This window comes from Mixophyes fleayi, chromosome 1, assembly GCF_038048845.1.
Source record: "Mixophyes fleayi isolate aMixFle1 chromosome 1, aMixFle1.hap1, whole genome shotgun sequence".
Classification (NCBI taxonomy): Eukaryota; Metazoa; Chordata; class Amphibia; order Anura; family Limnodynastidae; genus Mixophyes; species Mixophyes fleayi.
The window spans coordinates 328130923-328152694 of NC_134402.1; the positions used below are offsets into that span (position 1 = coordinate 328130923).

At 38.0% G+C, this 21772-nt stretch overlaps 1 protein-coding gene across 1 annotated transcript; it reads right to left on the reverse strand.

The window, feature by feature from the left end:
• Positions 1 to 1092: 1092 nt before the first annotated feature.
• On the reverse strand, positions 1093 to 21405 carry LOC142159787 (retinol dehydrogenase 12-like). The gene is made up of 5 exons (XM_075214521.1): positions 21302 to 21405; positions 19927 to 20056; positions 8136 to 8378; positions 3056 to 3358; positions 1093 to 1935 (listed from the first exon to the last, which is right to left on the reverse strand). Exons 2-5 carry the CDS (start codon positions 20045 to 20047, stop codon positions 1640 to 1642), a joined length of 963 nt encoding a protein of 320 aa, XP_075070622.1. The 5' UTR covers positions 20048 to 20056; positions 21302 to 21405; the 3' UTR covers positions 1093 to 1639.
• Between the last annotated feature and the right edge of the window lie 367 nt (positions 21406 to 21772).

Below are 21772 nucleotides of genomic sequence, written 5' to 3' on the forward strand. Positions count from 1 at the left end.
CTCAAGCATGAAGGAGAGAGAAAAACATTGTGCAAACATTTAATTTCCACACCCCTACTTGATGACATATGCAGCTATTCTCAGGCTAAAGGCCAGATAACGTTTGTGCTGATGTACCCTCCATGATCAATGCATCAACAAGTAGATGAGCTATATTACTGTGGTTTGTGGAGGCTGGAGAACTGTTGTTCATGCTCACTTCCTCAGTGATGTGCCTGAGAGTTCTTTTCTGTTAATTAGTGCTTTGTGCGTAACACATAACCATGTAAATTTGCAGCTAGTCATCCAGGGCTGAGTATCCTATTTAAAAAGTAAAAATAGCCACTGCAGTTAATCAAGAGATTGTATATACTAATATCTTAACTATAGTGGCTATTTTTACTTTTTAATTGGATACCCAGCCCTGACTGACTGCAAATTTCAAAGGGGGCGTATGAATTGGACACACACAAAGCACTCATTAACAGTAATGAACTCTCAGCACATCACTGAGGCAGTGTGAGTCAACAGCAGTCCGTCAGCCTCCACCTCACACACCACTGTAATATAGCTCACCTAGGTATTGGTTTTAAAAAGGAGAAAGTAAGGGAGAGCCATGAATGATAAGTGACATGAGCATACACGCAACCAAAAAACACAAGAATATGGAAAAACATACTTCTCTTAATCTGCTCAGTTTCAATCAGAACCAGTTTAACCAAAAATGGCATACATTTATATAGAAGCCAGAACCAGAGTACAACCCAGAATGTAGCGATTGGAATGTGTTTTTTTTTTCTCTTTAAGAGTAAGGACCATTTTTCCTTTAATGGACATGAAAGTATAAGGGCTTTCTTTATTAGATACATGAAATATTCATTTTATTTTCATATGAGAATGTAACTTTTTTTCTAAATCAAAGAAACAATCAAGCTTCACTATACTATGTTGTGCTATTAAAATTGGCCCTTAAAAAAGATAAAAATCTAAACTGGTACCATTCAATGTACAAGAAAACATGCCATCAATCATACTCACTTCAATAGTACAAAAAACACTTTATATTAAAGAATAAATAACATTAGAATAAACAGATATATTTCAGATAAGGTGTTCAATATGGGGAAGTCATTTATTTGTTATGTACACCAGACTTTCAATCAGTGAAGTATATTGCCGTCCTCTTATCGGAGCCTTGATTAGCTTATAACAGAGTACAATACTGTAGCTTGTAGTAATATAAATATCAAGGCTATATAGGTCAAATATCCTGTTAGGATATGGTGTTATGTATATATACATTTTGGAATGTTACAAAACTTATTTCCATATCAATCCTGTTTAATAGGAGAGTGAAACATATAAATGAACAAGCCTTTAAATATTTTACTTAAATTTGAGTCAGAAATGCAATAAATATACCTAATGCTAAACTAAAAACACAAATTTATACAATCACAATTTTACAATAAAATCTGGTTGAGCTGTACTTAGTGGCAAGAGAATCAGCAGCTCTAATGCTTCAAACAGCTGTAAGGACAGACTTGAGAAAATGTAAATCACATTCAATGGTACCTTCAGACTCTCTTATTATGGACAGAAAAAAGAAAATGTTCCCATGCAGCTGTATACATATGATAAACATACAATCATATTGGAGCTATCTTGTTCTTGAAGCTAAATGTTCCCTGGGGGAGGAGGTAAGTCCAACCATTGCTTCGCTTGCCTCCCAAAGCTTTTTTGCTATGCCACAGTCCTGCACTTGAGGATGCAACTTGCACGGCTTAGAGTCTGAGAAGTAGCCACCATTGTGCTGGAGAATGTCGTCAGATACAGCACAGTATATGACAGTCTGAGCAGCCGTCTGGCAGGAGATGAAGAACAATGACGTGATGACACACATTACTATACGGAAGAGAATAGAAAACTTGGATGTCCATTCACCAACAACATAGCCTGCAAAGGAGATAAGAAGATACAATTTTAAATACTGATTATTAGCTTAACTACTGAGCTCTGTACAACATTACAGTGTTTTTAAGCAATAAAACAATACTAGTGTAAGGATTGATGACATCAGCTCCAGATGACAGCTGTCAGATAACTATTCACAATGACAGCTTCTGTCAATTCCTGTAATCAGCACTCTGCTAAGAACAGCAATCTAGCTAGTCACCTCACCTGGACTACTGCACAGTTTTCCTTACTCTGCAATCAGCTCCCAGTGAAAAGGTCAAGTCAATCAAAACAATTCATCTCATCTGTTTGTAGCCTTTAGAAGTCTCTTATTTCTACCAGACCTTTGCAGAAGTAAAGCTTTGTTTTTGATCTTTGCTTGTGCTTTGACACACACACACACACACTATAACAGGTGTAAATGATATGCTCCTAGCAGTAGCATATGGGTGTTTCTGCAGGTGTGCATGAGCTGCATATGCCTAAACACACTTTTACTGTACTTGGCCAACGTTAGAACACGCTCCTTCTCTCCCCTATCCCGCTTCTCTAGGGCATAAGTGCATATGCATGCGCCCACTTTCCCGGCACGTACAGAACACTTTCAAGCAAGATACACTATGCAAACTGGTGTACGTCCCACTCTGCATCATCATCATCACCATTTATTTATATAGGGCCACTAATTCCGCAGCACTGTACAGAGAAATCACTCACATCAGTCCCTGCCCCATTAGAGCTTACAGTCTAAATTTTCTAACACACACACAGAGTCTAGGGTCAATTTGATAGTAGCCAATTAACCTACTAATATGTTTTTGGAGTGTGGGAGGAAACCAGAGCACCTGAAGGATCCCACACAAACACTGGGAGAAGATACAAACTCCACACAGATAAGGCCATGGTCGGGAATTGAACTCATGACCCCAGTGCTGTGAGGCAGAAGTGCTAACCACTAAGCCACCATGCTGCCCATCCCACTCTGCATCAGCATCATGGTTAGACTACAAGAAGCAAAACAGTTGGCCACTAAAATTGAACTTTACAAATAGGAAATGTCAGAAACAGCAATATTTTCTCCACAAAATACAAAATAGGATGAAAATGGGCTTCTTCTGACCTGGATGAACAGCACATGTTGTTACTCCATGCCTCTCCATCTGGTGAGCTAACTCCTGGGTAAAGTATACATTTGCTAACTTGCTTCGGCAGTATGTGAAAAGTGGCACTATGTTATAGTTTAAGTCAGTAAAGTCCAGCTTTTGATATTTGTGCACATTGGAAGTGACATTAACAATGCGGCTTGGAGCACAACTTTTGAGGCGTTCCAGTAAGAGATTGGTGAGAAGAAAAGGTCCAAGGTGGTTGACTCCGAAACACATACTGAAACCATTGTCTGTCCAGTCTAACACAGCTGGCACTCCTGTGAATTACAAAAAGGTTATCATATGTTTGTGCACAGAATACATACATGTACATACTACAAGTGAGAGTAAAACAATTATCTTTATTCCTTTATTATTTTGATTAAGGCATAAAATACTTTATCACATAGTTTCTAACAGTTTCCTCAGTTCTTAAACTACATACAGTGTTATAAAGTAGTTTGCAGCAATTGGAAAGTACATGCAATTACATGTAATACTATGGTCACATCATAAAATAAACTTGCAATTCAGATCAATATATAATACATACAATACATAATACTTCGCAAAGGGAAAGATGTTCTATTAATTTATAACTGACAAAATGTGGCACAGGGATAAAAAAAACAAGAAAATAAAGATCTATAAATAACCAATCTAAGTTAAAGTCTAGGATAATTATACCCCCAGATAAGCCAGTTTAAAATGAGATTTTAAAGTAAACTATAAAATTATACTACAAAATTTCAGTCCAGAATTTTGTATACATAAAATGTAATGCAGCTTGCATTGTACATTTCATTTCCTCCTAAAACTTTTTTTTTCCCCAGAACAAAAGTAATGTGCATATGCATTATAAATTGTTTCATAATCATGAAGCTAATAAAAGGCAACACTGAATCAAGGGCAGTGGTGCTTGATGCTGAATTCACTTGTAACAAAACCTACAGCTCCATCTAGTGTTAACATGTATAAATGCAGCAAATTAATGCCAGCATTGTGAATGAAGTCAAATAACTCCACTGGTTGCAAAATATAAAGAAAAATCATATACATAAAGCTGGCTATTTACATGTATTTTTTTTATATATATATATATAGAAAGATAGATAGATTTTCACTATGCAGTATTATTAAAAGGATTCATACTTGGGTATTCGGACGATCCTTAAGGCCAGTGTTTCCAACTCATCATCATCACCATTTATTTATATAGCGCCACTGATTCCGCAGCACTATAGTCTAAATTCCCTAACATACACACAGAGAGAGACTAGGGTCAATTTTTGATAGCAGCCAATTAACTTACTAGTATGTTTTTGGAGTGTGGGAGGAAACCGGAGCACCCGGAGGAAACCCACGCAAACACGGGGAGAACCTACAAACTCCTCACAGATAAGGCCATGGTTGGGAATTGAACTCATGACCCCAGCGCTGTGAGGCAGAAGTGCTAGCCACTAGGCCACCGTGCTGCCCGGACTCTGGTCATCAACCCCCCCACCACTACAAATTTTAATACCCATGGTAAAGTACATGTTGCTTTATTAGGGCATCTGTCATTATGATTCAAATACCTGTGCTCAAGGATGGAAAATCCTTAAATCCTGGAATGTTATGGAGGCTTAAGGTCTGGCGTTTTAGGGGCTTATTTTATGTACTGAGATGTCTTAAGAAGTGTTGCTTACATAGAAGGAATCTATTATTCACAATGCTTGGGACTTTGGGTTTTCTTGCTAAAGACTCTTTTCGTAATTTGGAGCACAATGACATTTTAAATTTATTCCTATCCGTTCCTACACTGCCCCTTCCATTCCCCTCATTATTAGATTGTCAGTATTCTTCGTGCTCTTCACAAGTGGCATATAGTGGTTATGTCTGTATATGACATTATCACAGCGAAGACTTTTTCTTTTTTTGGGTTTCAGAATTTTCCAGGAAATGGATTTTTAGATCAGAGATCCCATATCTGTATTAATGCATATATACATATATTTAAAAGTAAATCATTTGTCCAAAAGGCATCCCTTCCCTTTATGCAAATTCACCGCTCTTTATTCCTTCCCAATTGCATTTATTTACTCATTCTGTCCCTAGTTCTTGGATGATTTACTACTGCACTGTGTATTCTTCAACAATTGTTTCCACACACATCTCTAAATACTCTCTATATAGCTATTATTGTACATCTTTCCTCAGATGCCTCTTACATATAAGCTTCTAATAAAAAAATGTTCAGCATGAACCTGTCTGGTCTTACAGTTCCCGAGTTACGCCACTTGGAGGTGTCTATTGTGTATAATAAAGAAATCCATACGTACTGATACTTTTACTTGGTACATAATAGATTGTAAGGATTACTGGGGAAAGTCCAGAGTACTAAACTAAAAGTCCCTTATATTAGTATCAATGAGGAGAATTGTAATATGGACATTTTATTGGAACACATAACTGTTCCTATGATCATATAGCAAGTCCGTGTAGAATAAAGACCCCTCTCACCACTCCAGAATTTCAAATAAGCCTTACAGCTCCTCAAATAGAAGAATCCCGCTTGTTTGGTCCTTAACATGAATAGATTCATTTAATGTAAATCCAATATTCGTAGGAAAAAATGTGTAATACTTATTTTCCGTTATCACAAATCTTTGCTAGCTGCAGTTTTTTCAGAAGTATATGTCTCAATGTCCGAAAAAGAAGTATTTAAGCCCAAGCCGTGCAACGGCATGTCCTCATTCAATAATCTCCAGTGGTGTCAGTTTAAATTCAGGTTTGGATTGCAAACAGTAGGTGAATTCTTCAACATAACACAATTGAGTATTACAAAGCATCTAAAACTATCTTTAGTAGGTTCTGCGAGACTTAAACTAAAGTCATCATACATAATAAAATCACAATTTCCTAAACACTCCAAATCAAATGAAAGAATTAAAAGGTGTGCAAGTATTCATTATCCCATGTGTGTATTCTGAAATAAGTCATTATTGCTATTCACTTAATAATGTATATAAAATCTATAAAAATATATTCTATTATAATAATACATCCATTAATATTCGCACAGAAAAATAAACAAACTCTGGTGCATTATCAAAAGACACCGTATTTAATAAAAAAAAACATATATCCCATAACCAGAGACATCAGATGAATTAAAACATAAACCAATTCTCCTTTTAAAAAATGGTAATTTTAAATACGGTGTCTTTATTTTTTTTTTAACGAATAAAATTTTTATTGGTTTTTAAAGTTTTTCAAAAGGGGTACAGAAGGTGTCTTTTGATAATGCACCAGAGTTTGTTTATTTTTCTGTTTTGCCATATATATTATGGAATCATCCTGCGGATGAATTTGGAGGATAAATTTGTGGATGACATATGAGATGCCTTTAAACATTTGGAAGCTTGTAAGCATACATCCTTTGGGGGATATGATGGTGTAAAGAACACAAGATTGTTGGTGTGATTCCATCTCTTAATCACAAGGTGGAAGAGAAAACTTCTCTCTGGGAACTTTTTGGACTATCTATCTTATAGTTTTTGAGACATATTGCACTATTTTCCCCCATCTTTATATTTCTGTGAGTCTGATTTTCAGACTATAGGAATCCATTTGGAGAGAAGGATAAAGATTGCTATCCTAGTGGAGGAAGTGAATTGGAATAGAACTTAAGAGGAATTCATCATCTCTTCATATGTGAAAAGGTGTGCGCCCAGTGTATGTGTTTTTTTGTATATATTGTGTCTTTTTGTGGAGGGAAGTGGATGCTCCATTACATGTCCCAGGCTGCACACTCAGTGAAGCGCCATATTTATCAATTATTTTATTTATCATCAGCACGAATGTTTGCACCAGCACTCCAGCAATCACAACAGATATGACTCCTGATGGGTGTATATGCTTCTCCACGCAGGTCTGACTTCTTTACGAGAATGCGACGTGAATAAAAAGGTGTTAACTTGTGCTGGTGGGTGCACCTTAACTTAATGTCTCTAGTGGCATAAAAACATAAATGTGTAATTACTAAAGTGTATTGTCTCTAGTTTAGCTATAGTGATTGTAAATATTTTGAGATGATTTTGTATATTTTCACTGCTTATTATAATGTACTGCTCTCCCTTTCTTTTCCCTCCCCTTCTTCCCTCTCCCATCCCATTTACTGTATTGGTTTGTTTTGATTTTGTGTATGTTTACCCTGTAACTATAAAGAACTTTAATAAAAATTATTATTGAAAAAAACAAAACAAAAAACATAAATGTGGTGTATGAGACAGAATATGAGAAAGACTTGGGGGTATATTTACTAAATGGTGGGTTTGAAAAAGTGGAGATGTTGCCTATAGCAACCAATCATATTCTAGCTATCATTTATTTAGTGCATTCTACAAAATGAAAGCTAGAATCTGATTGGTTGCTATAGGCAACATCTCCACTTCTTCAAACACACAGTTTAGTAAATCTAGCCCTTGGTGCTAGAGGATTTATTTATGAAACAGAGTTAGTTATACTTCCTTCCAAATTCATGGTTTAAAATGTTTTAGCAGCCACGGGAAACATTTAAGTAAATTATTCTGTATTTTCTTATTGAACATAATTAATGAAACCCCAGAAATATTCTCCTGAATTTAATGTAAAACTTCTGTATGTTTTAAAGGATGCCTTAAATATTTCTTTATTTCACAAACACGTATTAACAGGCATTACCATTGACTTAGATGTTAGTGACTTTCAAACTCATGTTAGAGCATAATAACATGCTATTTTGAGATAATTTGAGAGTGCCTACCTGGATCTTATTAGAGTCAGAAGCACTTCCTCATTTTAGGGAACCCCATTAGTGATATTACTGGGGCTTTCCCATAGACGTGACAGCGCTCTATACATAGAATTCAGTGCTTCAGTGATTTCATGATTGAGAATTGCTTCAAAAGCTTCCTGGCTGCTGCGCCACAACTATGGACGATCACTGATAGTCTGGGTTCAATGTGGGCACTGCATTAACTGCAACATAGGACAGAAATGAAAACAGAGAAATCTGACAGCTGTCTCACTCACCGTCATTGTTGATGAGGATATGAAGACAATTTTCATTCTTTAAGAACTCCTTGCAGAAATTGCGGATGCTTTGCAGATTTGCCATGTTCAAGATACAGAACCGCACATTCATACTTGCACTCTCTTTTTTAATCTCTTTGACAGCTGCCTCCCCTTTCTGTTCATCGTGACTTGTGATGTAGACACGAGCGCCACGTCTCGCCAGGGCAATGGCTGTCTCTTTTCCAATTCCTGATGCACCACCTATTGTTAAACGGGACAATTATCCTTGAGGCATAAATGACTTGGTCCAATTACAAAGACATGAGAATGGGGAGTACTGCTAAAATACATCTGGCTTCCAAAAGAACTTTAAAAATGGGAGAGGGTACTTGCTGTCAAAGTGGGTGGCATGGGATTAGATGTAAGCAGTTCACAGCTAATTATATTATGCCATATGAACATCCTCTAGCATATTCAAAGCTCTGCAGCCGATCCCAGTAAAATCAGGGTTCAGCATTCAGCCCTAACTGTGTAGAGGTGTGCATGTTGATAGCAAACATTAAAACGTAAGAATACTTTATATGAGTAAAAGAATGATTAGCTCAAAAAATGGAAACATACAACAATGTAAAGCTGAAAACAGAGCATTGTTTAAAAATAACTGATTCAAATGACTAGACCAGTGATAGGCAACCTGATACATTTCAGGGGCCACATAGTTTGGCCCTCTAACCTCCAAAAGGGCCGCACATCACCTTTAATTTCAGTGAAAAGTTAAACAATACATTTAATAAAAGAAAGAGACACCTTCTGTAATAATATATCAGCAGGCATTTAATTGTAAGTGTTACAAAACGATCATAAACAAATCTGACATCAAAGCATGCAAGGCCTCGCAAAGGCCTGGCGGATGCGGCCCTAGGTCCACCTGTTGCCCATCATTGGACTAGACAATGTGAATAAGCAATACTTATAAAACAAAATTATATTCAAAGGAAGAAAAATACAATACAGTATATGAAGAAGAAGCTTGTAATGAAAAAATAGATTGCTATGAAAGATAACAGATGTCAAACTACAGAAGAGTAAACAGTATCATTGCTAGTACCCTAAATATGTATAGTGAAGCCTGTAATGTGTCAAAATTTACTTTGACTTGTATTGGTTGGTTCTATCTTGGGTGAATAGTTGGACCCTAATAGGTGTTTATATATAGAGGACTTAAAGCCTGCACACTCATGCAGGAGCCAGTCACTGCTGCATAGGCAATCTGTCCACAAGCTACCAAGTTTAATAATGATCTTTATGTGCTGTTGTGTTAGTAACCTGTTGGTCAAAGTGTCAGGATCTCCAATTACAGGCAAGGTGTCAGGGTGCCGTTGCTAGGTGATAATCCTAACCTCCTTGAACAAATTAATTTTGCAAACTCTTGGTTTTTCTAATGGGAGGCTTGCCACATAGCAACAGCTAGTTGGAGAACAGAATTGATTGCTGTTTCCATAAAAGCCGCACATTCACTTGCTTAGAATAGTTATAAGAAGACCTTCCTGCCTTCATAATTAGTGGTAATGAAATATTGTGAGCTGTTGCTTTGGTAGAGGCTACTGTCCACAAAGAATGCCCATTAAAATAGTTTGCTGTTATACAGGCTAATTACATGATTGTGTTAGTTTTACATGCATGTGCAGTGGCTGAGAAGTAATAAAAGTATTGAGAAAAAGGAGAAAGCTATATGCAAGTAACTGTATAGGCAATAAATAATGCAAAAAGATGGTTGCCTGTGTTTTTCTTGATACTCCGGATCAATAATGTGAATTAACCATTTTGACAGGTTTTTAGATTATGGCACCTGAACTGGATTTTAAAATATATATAATAAAAATAATAATAACTATCAGTGTCTGGAGAATAGAGTATCAGACTATGCCAATACATATCTTGAGACTTCTTTTGAATGACCTTAAGATATGAGCCCTCTATTGAAACTAGCTGGAACTTTTCAGCCCGAAGAGAAACTAGTTAGAGAGAAAAGGCTCTACGCACCTGGCAGGTATACCACAAAGAGAGACAAGTAATTATTGAGCCCAAGTCAATAACTAGGGAACCTTTTAACAAAGTCCCTCAGTTCTGATCCTCCATTATGTTGTTCATCTGGAAATCACCATTCGGACATTTGGTTATGGCATGTGCTTCTCTGAAAGCCAATCAGAACTCTACATTTATCTATGATTTCAGCTCTATCTGAGACCAAATGCCTCCGATTGTCCAATATGTTCTCAATCCAGTAATGCCTACGTATACCACAAATTTAAAACTCAATTTTTCCAATAATGTGGGGTCCATGGGACAGCTATTGTAGCCTTATTTTGGAGCTGGCAATCCCTGCATACCACTGAATTCAGCATAAGATGTTAAAATTAACTCAGCCTCATATGAGAGGTGTATGAAATTACAATTAAAAATAAATAAATAACTGAAAACTAATGTCTGGTCAGATTGTTAGTGTTGGATAGCTTGGAAGGTCTAGCAGTAATTTGTTCCAGTCACTCATGGCAATACAAATATATGAAAGGGACAGCCACTCAGATTCACAATCTGGGATTATCCGTGATAATAAAGCCAAAGTCTGCATCATTAGTAGAACAAATTGATGTTGTATGCCCGCTTGGCCGAAGGATAATACTTGAGTGACTATGCGTTTCATTAACAATGTTATCTCAATTCGAGAAATAAATGCCTAAATTTTCCTCACATGGGGTTTTCCAGAAAGATTGAACCTTGCTTACACACTGGTTTTAAACCTGAATAAGTGAACATAAGAAAGAGGATGTAGAAAGCTCAGCAACATTATGCTTCAGGGCCTTTTATGATTAACAATACTTTATATGTGATGTACAGAAGACATCATCAACCCTTTAAGTCAACAGTATCTGTGAATCAAGAACCAAAAACATGTTTACTGTTGATATCATTTGACAGAGCAAAACAACTTTCCAAGGTTCTTAAAGGGCTTGTACGAGATAACTACAGTGGAATAGCCTCTCATCAGAGGTAGTTGAGGCCAAAACAGTAGTGCAATTTAAACATGATTGGGACAGACATAAGGCTATCCTTACAAACATTAAAGGGTCAAATAGGTTTTGAGGTTATTACCATAGGTTAAAAATTGGGCAGACTAGATGGGCCAAGCGGTTCTTATCTGCCATCAAATTCTATGTTTCTATGCTACAGATAACATTTATTTAGAGCCATATAATTAGTCTAAAAAGCTAAGTATTTCATGATTCCTAGTACTGCACATTTTTCAATACGCACCATCTATAAATACGTTCACATTTATAAAGAGTTTGCACACATACTTTGATGTGCTTTAAAACAATTACTTTTTATGGCATTTGTATGCATAACTCTTTAAAGCCACACATATATATTTTGTCAATGCTTTTTTATTATATACATTCCATCATAAAGTTAAAGCATTTTTAAGTCTTAAAATTTACTGTGAAAGGCACCATTGAAACCAATTTATAATGCACTTTTGATGCACTACTTTGTGCAAAAAAGTACAGTTAAACTGGATTAATGTGAATGAGCCCTGTTTCATTACTGCCTATGATGTAACCTAGTTACAGTGAATTACAAAGATTTTTTTTAAAAATTTTTTGCAATTAGCTCAGGTATCTCAAGCCACTCACAATTACAGTGATCAAAGGCCTGATATAGCACAGATAGAACAAATTCTCTGCATAAGCCAGGGTGTACCAGTGACCACAATAACCCCTGCTTCAGCTGTACATCACTGCTCAGCATTGCATACTGAGATAATCTATTGTATATCTGGCACATTACGGCACTGGGATTAGTTTTTGCCATTGGTAATATGCTCCTGCAACTGAGTCACAAAAATATAATATGGTTGGACAAGATTTATACTTACTGACTTTTACAAAATGTGCCATTCTAAAGATCATTCTAATTATCTTACATTCAGTACTTTGCTGTGTTTTTTTCAGTTATAAAAAGATGAAAACATTACGCTGAATATACAGATCAGACCAAAAGATCTGGAGACTCTTCTTTACATAATATACCTTAAGGTATATTATGTCACAGACAAGTGACATGCAAACAATGCAAAAGTGCTTATTTATTATGTTGTTCTTCAACTTCCAACTAAGAAACAAATGCAAATTAAAATTGAAGAAGCATCTTAGAATCCCCTCTTGTATTTGCAAATGTAATAGAACTACAACATGCAGTTAATGAACTAGCAGCAAGCAGAGCGCCATGGCCAGGAGATGTCACTTCCTCTGCGGGGGTGGAGTGGAGTGACACAGTTCTGAAGACATGCCAGGAGTCACGCAGAGACCAGGTGGCATAGCAAAAGCTTCCTTTTGAAAAATCAACTACTTACGTCTCTGTCAGTACTAATTAGTTTAGAGGCATCTGAACATTCAGCTGGACAAAAGTACCTCTTGGAAAAAGTTTTGGTCATTTGGCTCTGGTGGTGGCTACAGTAGCCAAATCACAGCATGGCCTTCTGTAAATATGCATTGTTAAGAGAACATGCCAGGAGATTCATGGCATGGAATGAGAGGGCTTAATAGGAGATGAAAACTTGTCTATATAAATACACTAGGTCATCCAGATATTAAGGGATAATTTACTTTTATTCTCTGTAACCGGATTAGCATCAAATTAATATGTTGCTAATACTGATGATGAAAAGCATCACATAGTTTTGGCAACAGTGCTATCAGGAGGGATCGGGATTCAAATATGCTTCATGAAATCTCTTTGTTATGTTTAAAGGGCACCACACAATACACTACAGATTAGCATTTGCACATTCGATTTTACCTTCATGTATTTACTTGGGCATAACAATCCCACATAAAATCACATTTGTGTTTTTAGAAAAGCAAATAACGATTTGTCTAATTGACTGTGCATTAAAAGCAGAAAGGAACTTTTGTCAGTAAATGATTCTCATTCCCCCTTCCAAAGTTACACATGCTAAGGACACGTTTTATACACTAATCTTGGCCCCCTCTTTTCTCCCTCTACACCTCCTCCTGTGGTGTCCTCATCTGCTCTTTTGGCCTCCAGTACCACCTCTATGCTGATGATACACACGTTTATCTTTCATCCCCTGACCTCTTCCCTTCCGTCTCGTGTCTCCTGCTGTATCTCGGTCATCTCATCTTGGATGTCCCAACACTTCCTTAAACTCAATATTTCCAAGACTGAACTTATCGTCTTTTCCCTTTCCAGGACTCTCCCACCTCCCCCCCTCTCTATTTCTGTTAATAACACTACCCTTGTTTCTATCAGTCAAGTCAGATGAATTGGGGTCATCCTTGATTCCTCCATCTCCTTCAAGCCTCACATTCTGTCCCACGGACGCTACGAATACCCTTGTTCACTCGCTTGTAATCTCTCATCTTGACTACTGTAATCTCCTTCTCTCTGGCCTACCTGACTCTCACCTTGACCCTCTTAAGTCTATCCTCAATGCTGCTGCCTGCCTCATTTTTCTCTCCCGCTGCTGTGTCTCTGCTGTCTCTCTCTAACAGTGACTACATTGGCTCCCCGTGGCCTACAGAATTAATTTTAAACTTCTCACCCTCACCTTTAAAGCTCTTAATCATTCCTCCCCTCCCTACATCTCCAATCTCATCTCTACCTACAGTTCTATCCGCCCCCTCCGCTCTGCCTGTGACCGCCGCCTCACTACTTCACTGATCACCTCTTCTCACTCCCGTCTCCAGGACTTTGCCTAGGCTGCTCCCCATCTGTGGAAAGATCTTCCACATTCCATCAAGTTAGCATCTACTCTCAAAGACTTCAAGCGTGCCCTTAAGACTCATTTCTTTATTCAAGTCTATCAGTCCTCCTCCTAACCTTCTTGTTCCGGCTCTCTTCCATAGTTAGTACCACCCTATTTGTGTCATCCCATTAGGATGTAAGCTCTCAGGAGCAGGGCCCTCTTTCCTAATGTGCTCCTTTTACTTTTCCATCACCCTCTGTACCTCTTGACCTGCTTCCCTAGCCCTGTTTTCTTAAGCCTCGGCCTACTTCTCACTGATTTCTACCATCACTTTCACACATTGTCCCAGATATAATTTGATTTGCATTACCACGTTACCTGTGTCTATGTGTTTTTGCGTTTTTTTTTCTTCATTTTTTGTTCTTTCTGTATGATGTTGTGTCATGGGTCACTGTTTTCTGTATATGTCATGTACAGCGCTGCGGACCCTTTGTGGTGCCTTATAAAGTAAAGATAATAATAATAATAGACAGGTAAAAATTCCAGATTAGAATGCTGCTCCCCTCTGCTTTCCTATTGTAAAGAAGTACTCTTCTTTCTCATTGGGCTATTTCAAAGCCAGTACTAGAATCTATCTTCTTTTGTTCTCTTCTTTACACTAGTTATTTAATGTCTACATTACCCATCTGAGCAATTGACTATATATAATTTCAGCTCTCAGATATGGATATTTACTATATTAATGTCTTGCTCATTATACAATGGGCTTATATCAATTGCTTTAGGTCTATATATTTTATTATGTTTTCAGATTTTTTTCCTTTGCCTGTGTGTACATAGTATTGCTGTGTACCTTTCCAGCAATAATATTTTGTTTCTGTATTGGAATCAAGAAGTATAAATCTTTTCTTTTTAACTTTTTATTTTTTGTTGTTGATTTAAGAACTTGAGCAGCGCATGATAAAATTCAGACGCCAGCTCTTCTTGGCGACTAGAGAATACACCCTAACTGTCCCGGTCTCCCTATATCTTTTCTGTCCTGGCCGCATACATTGCATGCCCGATCTCTGACTGTGGGGGTGAAGTCACTGGTGAGACAAAGTCTGGCAGAGAAACAGTATGAAACAGCTGCACCCTGATACACTGCCGGACTGCCAGTAATATACAGTTCTGCAGAGAGACGTGATCAAAGTCTCATCTGGTCAGAATAAGCTTAAAAATGCTGCAGGCTTGTTACTGCTGCCTGTCGGGCCCTTGTAGCCACCTCATAGGCAGGTGATTTTTCTTATAAATTGTTGGCACCTAAGTTTTGGCCCTGGCTCTTGACTATTAGAGAAATGTATCAAGCCCTGAATTAGACAAATGCAAATGAAATAATCTTACCATATGTAACATATTTGTTTTTACTCATGGCATTGATATTAATCAGAGAATAATCTCAGTTGACAATAAAAATGTTATGTGTGGTTAGTTCATACTGATCGAAATGTTAGAGGATGTTCATCTATATATACACATATATGTATTCCATAGTTGCCTACTCTCCTGGAATGTCCAGGAGACTCACGAATGTCTGGGAGTCCTCCCGGACACCCGGGAGAATGAGGCAACTTCCCGGGTCCTGGACACAATTAAATGGTGTGGGTTATGTTGTGAATCACTTGACATTGTGCCCCGCCCCCTACCATAATGGGCTAGAGCTTATGATGTGTGTTTAAGAGGGGGGGGGGGGCAATCGTCCGCACGCCCACCTGCCCTCCCCCCGCATCCCTCGGAGGCAGACTTGCCAAATATGATATACTCCCTTCATCTATTCTGCATAATGCTGCTGTAGACGGTTGGAGTTTTCTTGGCAGCCTCTGCTTGTTTCTAATTAGCTTTATAACACATCTATTTCTATATCTGTTTCTTGCAGAATAACAGCCAGAGACAATCATCATGCATAGAAAAGCAATACAAATGACATAAGTCCATCTAGAACTGTTATAACTAGTACCAAAAAGTCTCATGTTTTCAACAGACATACACATCTAATTAGAGGCAGACACTGGTACAGTTGAAATTCAACAAATCCAACCCAACCCCTATGCAAAACCATCAACTTAATTTTACAGTTTTACAGTCATTGGGGGGGAATTCAATTCCTCCTGAATTAGCGCAGCGTTTAATCTATTACCGTTATTAAAAATATATCACTTTCTGCTCGCAGCTCACGGAGCTCCTGACGGTAATTTAGGTGCATTATTACCGTAATAACGGTAATCATGTGCAAGTCGTGTTACTTTTACCCGTAACGTGGCCAATTGAATTCCCCCCATTGTTTCCTATAGCATTCCTGGCCCTTATATACATAACTGAGAGAAAGAGCTAAGAACAACATATTGTGTTACCAGTATGTTGTTATTATTATTAATTTTTATTTATAGGGCGCCACTAGGTGTCCGTAGCGCCGTACAGGGACAAACGAAATTACAATACGAGGAGAGACAGTAAACAATAAGCACAGTAACTCCATGAGCTCAAAGCACAGCTAGGGGCGGGGGAGGGGAGAGGGGAAGGTCCGCATACGATGGAGCCCAAGAGTGAGGGCACGGATGACAGGGAGACCCCCAGAGGGGAGAGAAGGGAGCGAGAGGGGATGGGGGGAAGAGGGTCCTCGAGGAGGAGGGCAAGGTAGTTGGAGAGCAGAGTTAAAAGTGGTGAAGACAGGAGGAGAGGTGACCCTGCTCAAAGGAGCGTACAATCTAAGAGGTGGGGTAGACAGACAGAGAGACACGGGGGAGAGAAGGAGGAACGGAGGATAAGGATAAGGGAAGGGGAATGAAGGGGAAGAGGCAGAAGAAAAGGTAGGAAATTAAATGGGAGACTGGAAGGCTTTAAGAAAAAGGTGGGTTTTTAAAGCCCGTTTGAAAATGGACAGATTAGGGGAAGTTCTGATGGAGGGAGGGAGCTTGTTCCAGTGGAGGGGGACAGCGCGGGCAAAGTCTTGGATACGCGCATGAGAGGAGGTGATCAGGGGGGAAGAAGATGTGAAACCAGCAGGTCAAGGGCAAATTTCCTGTGTCTGTAGTCCTGCCTTTTACTGATGATTCCACAGAAGTGACTGCTTGAGTGCACAGGACATGCATCATGAAGAATTTTGGAAGAGAGTAATGAGCATGCTCCTTTCTTCCCTAAACTAACTAGCCATGTGCAAACTGAAGCAGTTGAATGGGCCCCTCTGCATGTGCTGAAGCAGCAGAATGGGCCCCGCTGCGTGTGCAGAAGCAGCAGAATGGGCCCAGCTAAACTGTTTGTCCTCCTTTGTCATACAAGATACATGTCTTCAAGGAAACATGGTATCATAGAAAAGAAAAACCAAGCAATATCTTTCACAGATCTGGCGCTACTTTAGCGTTATATCTTTACCTTTCTAAAATCAAACTGTCCAGAAATTTAAAATCTACTTTTGTTATAATGATTAAAACTGAAGAAGAGTTAAAATGTAGTTTTACAAGTGCTAATATGTCCTGGCAGCCATTTGCAGTAGTTTATGGCTGCCAGGGCTTGCTAGAGCCAGTATTGTGTCAAATATTTAAATACAATTTTTTGACATTTCACAATAATCTTGCTAACACCCACTGCCTACTGGGATGAGCCCAGTACTATCACCGGCTCATTTTTCCTAGGGTGGGGTTCATTTTTTTGCAGGCCTTATTCCCCTAAGGAATTCAGCTCTGTTACACCTAAAGAATACCTTCATGTGCTTTAAATATGACTTGATGCAGCCGCCTTACAATACACTATGTTGAGTTGCAAGTATCGCAAGATATGAGCAACTCAACAAAACAAAATAAGAGTGCCATTTTGCAGCCTGCATTTTACATATACATTCAGGCCACAAATTTCACTCAATCCTACATGGATCCCATAATCTTGTCGCATTGGGCATTGGAGAATAAAAATATATCACCAAGCAATATACCAAACTCTGGTGCGGTCATATGCACTAAAGCAACCACACATTTAAATAGGAAATGCACCGTGAGAATTCAGTGCCAGCACTGAAATATATTTGTGAACAGCTTCCGGAAAGCAGTATTGTAACATAAGAAATTACCCTTCTTTCATATGATCTGATAATATGAAGACACATTGGGACACAGAGGGGGGAATTCAATTCAAAACGTTATATGGGGGTTTGGACATGCAATCGTGGGCGTTTTTACTTAACGCAGCGTTAAAAATCGTGGTATTCAATTTGAAAACCGGTAACGCCGCCCCCGTGTTATTCATTGGTGCATGCAAATTTTTAGGGTAGTGGCGGAGAGGGATTAACGTGGCCATCTAGACTAAAAAAAAATGCATTGCCATACATTCGTATTGCATTACACAACCTTCTATTTTATAATATCTACATACAGCACATTTTTCTTTTTACAATACTTTCTTCTTACTATACAATTATCTATACCATGACAAAACACATTAGCACATACATACATATATTAATTACTGATTATTGTGTTTATTAATTTATTTTTACATGTTTTTTGTAAAAACATTTCACCATTTCCATGTTACACATTACTGAGAAACATCATTTTTAATTATTTTTTACATGATTTCAATAGTTTTCTTATGTTTTACATTTTTTGCACAGCCATGAGAGGTGCGAGATAAAACTGTGGATTCAACAGTTTACCGCGCTACGTTAAAAAAGAACCGAATAGCTTTTAACGCGTCTCCCTCCCTATACTTTCAATGGATCATCTACTTGTCTACGATGTGAGTATTTTTGCAAACAAAACTGTGCGTTAAAAATAGATTTTAACAACGGGTAAATTTAACGCGCTGCAGAATGAGTGAAAAACGCGTTGAAATCACTTACCACTGCGTTAAAAAATGTACTGCTGAGAATTGAATTCCCCCCAGAGAGTATACTATAGAAAGAATAACAGGACAAATAACATAACAATACTGGGGGGAGGGGGTAGAGCAGACAATAGAGACAATAAAAAAACAGAACAAATGTCCCCTCACATGATTACTTTTCAACATAAATGTAGCTAAAAAGGGCAGGATTTTCAAAGAAAACTAAAAAGGATTGAATGATTAAAGTGTTGGTCTTTGAACTTTGATGTAATGTTTGATTGTTCCCAAAATGCAGGTGGTGCTAACGAAGACTGTGAAGTGGGACTGCACCTTGAAAAGTGCCTGGCAGACAGATAGCACACTTAGGGCTAGATTTACTAAGCTGCGGGTTTGAAAAAGTGGGGATGTTGCCTATAGCAACCAATCAGATTCTAGCTGTCATTTTGTAGAAGGTACTAAATAAATGACAGCTAGAATCTGATTGGTTGCTATAGGCAACATCCCCACTTTTTCAAACCCGCAGCTTAGTAAATCTAGCCCTTAGGGGCGTATTCAATTCTCCGAAAGTCCCGCGGCGTTAAAACGAGTACCGTTAATACGGTAATAGTAAGCTGGATTTCAGCTCGCAGCTCCCTGAAATCCAGCGAGAAAATTACCGTATTAACTGTTTTTCCGCGCACTATTACCGTAATAACGGTAATAGTGCGCGGACCGCGGGATTTTCTGCGTTTCCGCCGAAAATTGAATATGCCCTTTAGGGGGGGATTTCAATTGGCCACCTTACTGCCGAAAGTAACGCAGCCTGCTCACTATTACCGATATTACGATAATAGTGCACATTATTATCGTTAATACGGTAATCTTTAATGCTGGTTTTTGCTCGCAGCTCAGGGAGCCACGAGCAGAAATCAGGGTTAGAATTACCTTATTAACGGTAATAGATATAGCGCTGCGTTACTCGCAGCAGAATTGAATTCCCCCCTTAAAGAAGTACTGTAGTAGCTAAAATAAATATTGACACTCAATTATTGACACAACTGCCATAATAATTAAAGTTTTTCATTTTCAGTTCACCAGCATTCAATACTTTCAATACAGTTTACAGATGAAGGATATTATGGACATATCACTATATCCATAGAGTGGTTTGGTTGTCTACACCGAATATGCCATACCGAAACTCACCAGTAATGAGGGCAGTTTTACCATCCAATCTTTTAGCATCAAGGCATAAGCGTCTGCTCTTAATGCGCCTCTGAAGCAGGGTAAAAAGTAGCGCCACTAGCACAATGACTATACCGTACATGGTTTCCTCCTGCAAAATTGAGATGCCAAAATCACTGCTAAATCAATCATTCATAGCAACATTAATGAACAGTTGAAGTGAACTATGTAAATGTTTAGGCTGGTGTCAGGCATGCATTTTTGGAAGCAGCATTTTAAATGCCAGTAAAAAGCAGCAGACAGCGGTTATTAATTCATATCACAAAAGTATATGGGATCTACTCTTTGCTGGCACACTAGCTGTTTCCAAATCTTCTAACACTCACAAATGTTTGACCTAGCAGGTAAAGAAAACTGCTGAAATCCAGGACTACTGCAATTAATGAACCACCTACGAGCTACTGAAGTATCAAAGCAGTAACACTCCTAAAATTTTCCTGAGTGTTTATAAGCAGCAGAATTACAGGGGTGTGACTCCAGTCTTTGGAATTATAATCATCAAAGACTGGAGTCACACACATGTCAAATACAAAGGAGTTTTACTTGCATTCGTTACTTTCATTTTAAAGGTCCCTTAGGCTTCCCTGTCGCATTTGAGTGAGACAAGATGCATTCAGGTAAGCTGTAAATGAGTATGGGGAACATTCAAAACAATGGGTTCACTACACAAGAAATGTTTTGGCAGATATAATTTTGCTATTGTGTTCATTCTCCATTATGTACCCTTTTCCCCTTCTGTTTCCTATATATATATATATATATATATATCTCCCTATTTTGTTTTCTGTTCACCTCAAATTTTATAAAATTGAAATAAAAATATTGATAAAAACAATGGGTTCTACTTTTAGACCTTTTTACGATCTTATAAATATAATCAATGTCAGTTGGTATGGGGCTGTAAGGAGACGCTTACAGCCACATGTAGTTTTCTGTCTGTCCCACATAACTAGTTTTTATTTTCTTTTTAGAAATATGTGTTGTTTTGAGTCTTAGTTCTACTTCAAGTCACAGCATTTACCATGCTAAAATATAACTTTTTTTTAAATCAAGACTCTGGCTTTATTATAAGTAAAAAAAAAAGCTTTTTGTGAAGAGGACACTTTTTAGCTGCATGCTAAATACTAAAAATAGTGCTGTTGTATAATAGCATGTATAGCCCATTTAGATTCATAAAAAAATGGAATACTGACAATAAAGGTTTGTCTCCATTGTATGTCAGTCTCGATTTTTTATTTAATTTGATAACGTACCTCCTGCCAGTTCAGACATAATAATATATAATTATTTCTGTAAAGCCATAGCTATGTTTTATGACAGCCACATACACGGTTACCTTGCAGACTGCACAATGACACCATATAGATATCTGTACGGTAATAGCTAGATCCACTTCATCCAAAGGACCTTCTGACGTCACCTGGTCATGTGACTACTGTAGTCACATGATACACAGGGGTGGAGGCTGCTGCAGCAAATGTGTTCCTGACTGTGTAGCTACTGTAAGTAATGGAGAATCAGGCAGAGCAGTGTTCTAGCAACAAACATTGCAATATTTTTACTGAATTCAGATGGAAAAATTATTTTCCTTTTTAGGCTTATTCCTATAGCCTTATAGGTGTTATCAGACATTACTTAGACCCAGCAAAGAGTCTTAAAATCAGGGCACATTGAAGTGTATAGCTAGTTTACATGTCAGCAATTTGAATATCCCAACTCTGGGAGTATTCTCAAAGTTGCATTGCATGTCCTCTGTTTTTTACTGCTAACACCAAAGGAGATATACTTAATGGACAATGATCCATCC

What these genes read in the sequence shown, in the direction of transcription:
- LOC142159787 (XM_075214521.1), bottom strand. Translation starts at nt 20,047, where the DNA reads ATGTACGGTATAGTCATTGTGCTAGTGGCGCTACTTTTTACCCTGCTT. An exon ending in TATCCTCATCAACAATGACG is followed by an intron (nt 3,359 to 8,135) that starts GTGAGTGAGACA and finishes TGTAATTCACAG; the next exon opens with GAGTGCCAGCTGTGTTAGAC. An exon ending in AACATGTGCTGTTCATCCAG is followed by an intron (nt 1,936 to 3,055) that starts GTCAGAAGAAGC and finishes TCTCCTTTGCAG; the next exon opens with GCTATGTTGTTGGTGAATGG.